Source organism: Bos taurus, chromosome 3 (genome assembly GCF_002263795.3).
Source record: "Bos taurus isolate L1 Dominette 01449 registration number 42190680 breed Hereford chromosome 3, ARS-UCD2.0, whole genome shotgun sequence".
Classification (NCBI taxonomy): Eukaryota; Metazoa; Chordata; class Mammalia; order Artiodactyla; family Bovidae; genus Bos; species Bos taurus.
In genome coordinates, this window is record NC_037330.1 from 26,179,143 (window position 1) to 26,186,347 (window position 7,205).

General features: G+C 43.3%; 1 protein-coding gene across 3 annotated transcripts in view; it reads right to left on the reverse strand.

Moving 5' to 3' along the window:
• Positions 1-479, reverse strand: part of TTF2 (transcription termination factor 2) — a 53,604-nt gene extending 53,125 nt beyond the window's left edge. For 2 of the 3 annotated variants that reach the window (XR_009493796.1, XM_059884651.1), the window contains exon 1: positions 219-479. Coding sequence is in view for 2 of the 3 variants with exons in the window: in XM_059884651.1 (XP_059740634.1) it covers positions 219-427 (209 nt within the window). In the remaining variant the exon portion in view is untranslated. The remainder of the gene's footprint in view (positions 1-218) is intronic. The other variant, NM_001080735.1, reaches the window with a different exon arrangement.
• Between the last annotated feature and the right edge of the window lie 6,726 nt (positions 480-7,205).

Below are 7,205 nucleotides of genomic sequence, written 5' to 3' on the forward strand. Positions count from 1 at the left end.
AAGTAAACAGCCATGGGTCACATAGCAAGCAGTAGCGGAGCGTGTCCCTAACATATTAGCAACTATGTCCCTAACAGATTACCAACTACTTCAAGGGCCCTGGCTCTGCAGACCAGGAGTCCCAGCTCTCCTAGTCCTTTTGGGCAGCGGGGGGCCGGCGACTCCTCCTGAGTGGCCACGCGAAGACCCAGGGAATTGTGCCTAGCTCGGAGACCTACTCGGTGGCCCGCACAAAGCTGCATGTGTCCGCCCGGCACACGTAGAAGCTCTTCCCTTTATTCGGGCCTTCTCGGACGCCGGTCTTCAGGAGACATAAAGTCCCTAAGGAGAGAAGGTCGACAAAGATTACACCACGATAGGCTGGCAGACCCCTTGGACCCTTGGACCCTGACCTCCTACCATGCTCCGGACACCTAACTACTTCCATCTCGCTCCAGCTTTTGTCTTCTCCGAAGCCACCGCCTCTCCCAACGCCTGCTTCCGCCTTTTTCTCCGCCCTCCTCATTCAGGAACCAATCGTCACCCACCTCCTCCACTCTTAATCCCCCATAATTCACCGCCGCGGCTTTAGCCACACCCACCCTAACTACTATCAGCCAATCAGACGGGAAATGTGCTCACCTCCAACCAAACACGGCCGCCCTGAGATTCGCGGCGCGCCGAAATCAAAAATGGGGCGGGGGAAACCTGGTCTTTGGCCGGTGGGGCGTGGCTGAAGCTAGAGTGAGTTTTGGAGGTTGGCGGGGCTTTCCGGAGGAGGGAAGCTTTGCGAGGAAGGAACTGGTCGACTCTACCTTGCACGCATTTAAGACCTAGAGGCATCCCTAGAGGAAGCAGGCATTACAGACTGCAGAGAGGAGCTCTACAAAGAAGACTCTTCTCCCCGAGGCCGAGAGCGCCTAGAGCTTCGCGGTCTTCGGGATGCCAGCCGGGTCCTAGCGCTGGTGGGCGCTCCGCCTCCGCGCTCGATCACTAGGGAGGGGAGTCCCAGAGAAGCCGCCGCCTCAGGAAGAGGCACTGGATTTGCATGTGGAGGCGAAGCGGGGTGCGAGTGATGGCCGTTGGGGCGTCCTTTATAGCTAAGCGGTGAACTGACAAGTCTGTGGTAGAGCGGATCTAAAGACCTCTCTAGAACCCACAACATAGTCCTTATCCATACACGTCTGTCTTGACAACCTGGTGGGATGCGCAGCATTTTAAGGACCCCGAGATTCAAAAGTTTGAGTGAGTCCCCCCAGGTCAGAGAATTAGTGAGTTGGCAGTTGGCCGACATTGTTCAGAAAACTGCCTCCTGTGTGTCCTGTATGTTCTCTAGGCACCCAATGTAGGAGACCTGAGTTAGAAATGTCAAAGTGGAAACAACAGGAGGAATGGATCGCCTTTGGTGAAAGGGAGTTTTATACTGTACATTTTGTATTGTCAGACTTTTTCTATTGGTATGCGTTTGTAATATTAAAAATCGAGGATGTAATTAAAAGAAAGGGGACGATTTGAAATCGTAATCAGATCTCTTAGTCAACAAAAAGGGAGGAATAGGAATCAGACATGGCAAGAGAGACGGCTTAATCTTACAACTATTGAGGACCATATGTACAGACATATGGTGTGGCGTGTGTAACTGTATTTACAGAGACAGTAGGACAGGAAAATCTGCAAGTTCTAGGAAATCTGAGCTAAATGGTGAATGTAAATGTCGTAGGGAGCCAGAGGACGGGAGACAAACCTGAGAACAAACAATTCTTCTTGTTTATTAAGAATTAAACAATTTCTTAATAAATAGCCTTTTGTATACTCAATGTGGACTAGGTGCTTAGGAAATATACAATCTATTTATTCACATATAAAGTTTAAGACGGCTGTTCTAACCACAAAGAACTTGATCAGTATTTGGAGGAGACTGGTCTAGCACATACTGAACACTTACATAACAGTGTAATAGCATTTGAATGGCATGATGACTGGAGATCCCAGTAAACTCTTAGGATTAAAGATGTGTCTGGAATCAAAGTAGAGTAAGTTTATACATAATTATCCCTTCTGAAACACCTATAGATAAATGTAGAAATAGGAAAGGAGTAAAAAAGCAAATAGAGACAGTTTCATTATACCCAGATTGTAATTCTTGCATTGAGAGATTTCTATTCATATGTTTAATAAATGCTATATTAGGAGAAGTATAACATGAATATTGGATTTACAGGACAAGGGGCATGATAATTTAATTATTTCTTTAAAAATGCCTTTTTGAAACAAGACAAAATCAGGGCCTCTTAAATGTCCCATTAAGGAGGGAACTCTTCCTCTGTCAAGTATTCAAGCTAGTGTCTCAGGTCAAACCCCATGAAAGGGTGCACAGCCAAATCACAGAATGGGGGATTATTTCTCCCATAAATTTGGTCACAGTCCACACTGACTAACACACATAGAGAATTATACAATATAAACTTTTCAAAATATATACATTAGTGTGTGTATATTGTTTATATCCTTAATTAGCCTATAGACTGTTGGAGAGCCCTTTGGACACAATGTGCTTTATGGACCCTTATTTTGAGTAAAGTTGAGACTTTGAGTTTGTTTTGCTTCAAAACTTGATGTATTCAAAAATGAATGCGTAGGCTAGGTCCTAAAGCTCAGTGGTTTAAATCCACAGGTTAATGAGCCAATAAATTATTTGTCCATGGAGGTGGTCAGACATAACGTGTATGATGGAATTGTTCTATAACTTGGTTGTGGTAATGGCTGCACAACTGTATACATTTCCTAAGACTCAGAGAACTATACACTTTAAATAGGTGAATTCTATGGTGTCTATTCTTCAGTAAAGCTGTTAAAAACAGTGTATAGGCAATACCAAAACATCTGCAAGGAAAAGAAAATCTCGGCTCAATCACCTAAATGTTTCAGCATCCTAAGGGCTCTTTAGTTTTAGATGGTATTAATCCTTAAGCAGACTGGTTCTCTGACCTGTGGAATAAAATCCAGAGTGGTACAAACACACGTTTTAATTCTTGGGAAATAAAGCAGTTGTATATTATCTAGTCAGCATTGTGCTGGGTGGCATATGTTAAACATGAAAGGCATCTATAAGATACTGGTGGTGAGGGTATCAGCTAGAAGTCACCCCTTGACTTTCTTGTCACTTCTGGTTTTTCAGTCACTAAGTCATGTACGACTCTATGTGACCCCATGAACTGCAGCACACCAGACTCCCCTGTCCTTCACTATCTCCTGGAGTTTGCTCTAACTCATGTCCATTGAGTGAGTGATGGAAATAATCAGCAATTCTAAGTTTTAAGTTATTTGTAAAATTCACGTTCTATGCAACTGATGCCTCCCAAAATCTTGGCTTTCTCTGCCCACCGAAGCCAAATAAAAAGTATGGAGAGAGCCTTTGGAGGAAATAGAAAGGTGGCTTTAATCCTCAGCATGTAGAGGGGAGACAAAGCAGACTCAAGCCCCCCCACCATGAGAAATCTGAGGGGTTATATGGATGAAGACTCGAAATCAGAGGTTGGTGATGACCAAAGCTGTTCAAAGGTGTAAGGATCTTTTATTCTTCCTCTTGCATTGTTTCAAAAAAAATGGTCACAGGCTGGTGTCAGGTAGCCTGGTAATTGGGTCCATTGTCTTCTGTGTATTGTACTGTGGCCTTCTTTCTATTAATATAATGCAAAAAGAGAAAAACTACAAGGGATGGTCTCCAAGAGAGTGCTGTAAAGGTGAGCACCAGATATAGGATGTAATTAGCATAGAGTTAAAAGAAGTAGGTGCAGAATGTAGCTCATGCAGCACTAGAGGGCAGAAAAGCAAACTTAAGTTGTAGACAATAATTAGGAATGGTTACAGTGAAAACTAGGAATGATCAGGCCTGCTCACTGTTCTATCTTCTTTGTTCTCAGGAAAGAATAGAAAAACTCATTCCTCTTTTTTCCTTTTCACTGTTTTAAACATTAAGTTGTCCAAATATGCCTCTCCAATTAGCTGATAATCTAAGTTTATTTCGATTTTATATCCTTCTGGGTTTTTGCTCATTGCTTTGGGGTGGGGTGGGAGGGTTAACTAATTTTAAAGAGTAGGTAAAGGATTTTTTGTCCCTGTGAGGCATATTTACTGTAGGGAAACATCACTGTAGCCTACTTCTGCAATATATTTTGAGGAAGTGCTTTCAAAAAAAAATTATTTACTTATTTATGGCTGTGCTAGGTCTTTGTTGCTTCATGTGGGCTTTCTCTAGTTGCAGCAAGCAGGGGTTACTCTCGAGCTGCAGTGCGCAGGTTTCCCATTGCAGTGGTTTCTCACGGTATGGAGCACAGGCTCAGTAGCTGTGGTTCCTGAGCTCTAAGGCATAGATAGGCTCAGTAGCTGTGACACATGGGTTTAGTTGCTTCATGCCTGAGGGACCTTCTGAGAGCAAGCGTAGAACCTGTGTCCCCTGCATTGCAAGATGAATTCTTAACCATTGAACCACCAGGAAAGCCCTGAGATAAGTGCTTTTACAGACAGCACTTCTAAGTGATTTTAATTCACACAGCTACCCTGGGAGCAGGTATTCCTTTATCCCCATTTTAAAGAATGGAACACCAAAGTTTAGAGAGCTATTAGCCACTTTCTTACCGAGCCCCACTACTTGAACTTTGGAACCAAAAGATTAATCTTTTCCTGCCTCCAAGTCACAAAGCTGACATCAGACAGATCAGGAACTGGAAGTCACTTTGGAGGGACCCCTATCCCAGTTCTTGCCACCACAGTATTTTTAGGAAGCATAAATTGTTTGGTGATGCATTCAGACATTTAACCTATACATAGCCAAGCATTCAGATATTGTGTTTATACAAATGCAGCCCAACAAACCCAAGGAAACAAACAAACCAAGTCCTGCTGTTTTATAAACGATCACTAGGTGGCAGCATATTAACATAGAAACCGAACACAAGGCCCACTTCTGTCTTCCCCGCTCTTTAGTGATAAGCAATGGAAATTCAGTTTCATTTTGTTTTGTGCCTTTCAAATATATGACCATTTTAAACTTTACCATTGATAAAGGCATAGTCAAGATGAGACTGTAGTAAGGACAAATTTGGTTATTTGGAAAAGGAAAGAGATTTTACAAATTCTTTTGTTGTGCCAATATTTTCTATTAGGTTCCAAATGTCACTGGTGTTAAATTATTATCCCCAAAATGGTTCAAACCTGGCACCCCTTCTCTATTTTTGTTTTTCATTAAGTCCTAGTCAGTACTGTTTTTAGTACATTTATAAAGTTGTGCAACAATCACCACAATCTAGTTTTAGCACACATCCATCATCCCCAAAACTTCCCTCAAACCTGTGTATACTCAACTGACACAACACACTTGTTCTCAATGAATTGAAGGTTTTTGCTTCATCTTGAGAAAGAATTCAGAGAGGTAGCAGGGAGATTAAGAATGTAAAGTGAGAATTTATTTAAGCTAGAATATGCTCTCAGACATTTCATGGCAAATAGATGGGGAAACAGTGGCTGACTTTATTTTTCTGGGCTCCAAAATCACTGCGGATGGTGATTGCAGCCATGAAATTAAAAGACGCTTACTCCTTGGAAGGAAAGTTATGACTAACCTAGACAGCATATTGAAAAGCAGAGATATTACCCTGTCAACAAAAGTCCGTCTAGTCAAGGCTATAGTTTTTCCAGTGGTCATGTATGCATGTGAGAGTTGGACTGTGAAGAAAGCTGAGCGCTGAAGAATTGATGCTTTTGAACTGTGGTGTTGGAAAAGATTCTTGAGAGTCCCTTGGACTGCAAGGAGATCCAACCAGTCCATCCTAAAGGAGATCAGTCCTGGGTGTTCATTGGAAGGACTGATGTTGAAGCTGAAACTCTGATACCTTGGCCACCTGATGCAAAGAGCTGACTCATTGGAAAAGACCCTGATGCTGGGAAAGATTGAGAGCAGGAGGAGAAGGGGATGACAGAGGATGAAATGGTTGGATGCATCACTGATTCAATGTACATGAGTTTGGGTAAACTCTGGGAGTTGGTGATGGACAGGGAGGCCTGGCGTGCTGTGATTCATGGGGTCACAAAGAATCAGACACGACTGAGTAACTGAACTGAACTGAACTGATGCTCTCAGACGGAAAGCAGGCAGATGGGTGAGGAGTTGCTCTCCTGGGTTTCTGTGGCAAGCCAGTTTTGAGGGGCATACAAATGAAGGGACGGGATATTTCACTGGAGAAGGAGGAGTTTGGGGATCACACTGTCATATTCCCTGATTTTCATTCCAGCTCCATCTTCCCAAAGGGAGGAGGGATTTTTGTCTTTATAGACGTGTTGGGCTTCCCTGGTGGCTCAGTGGTGAAGAATCCACCTGGCAGTGCAGGGGACACAGGTTAGATCTCTGGTCTGGGAAAATTGCACATGCCACAGCCATGCGCCACAATTACTGAAGCCCACGTACCCTAGAGCACGACAAGAGGAGGCGCCACAGTGAGAAGCCTACCACAACTGGAGGGCAGCCCCTGTTTGCTGCAGCTAGAGAAAAGCCTGCACAGCAACAAAGACCCAGCACAGCCAAAAATGTATAAATACATAAAATTAAAAAAAAAAGAAGCATCAGTGTCAGTGCATGATGGGTACTTCTTATCTGCAAGGCTAATTTTATTGTAATGAGATCATGATGAGCAACAGGTTACATTCCTATGCAGGGGATTGCCACCTTCCCTCACCTTTCTTTGTACGCTTCCATGGCACTTATCATCCAACATCCTGTGTATTTTCCTGTCAGTCTGGAGGTTTCTGCTTTTCTTTGTCTGCCCCTGGACCCCTGCTGTTTACAAGCTGCCTGATTTCCTGCCACCAGGCCCCTTCCCCCATTTCTCTGCTCATACCTAGCTACCTGCCTGCTGTAAGAACCCCAATGCCAAGGCCACCACTGATCTGTTTTCTGTGTTTATAAATACGCCTTTTGGGAACATCTCTTTTTTTTATTTTTTAACTTTACAATATTGAATTGGTTTTACCATATATCAACATGAATCCACCACGGGTATACACGTGTTCCCCATCCTGAACATCTCTTATAAGTAGAGTTTACACTATGTAGCCTGTTTCCTCTGTTTTCTTTCATTTAGCACAATGTTTTGGAGGTTCATCCATGTTGTAATGCACATCAGTGTTTCACTCCTTTTACGGCTGAACAGTATTCCATTATATTCATCACC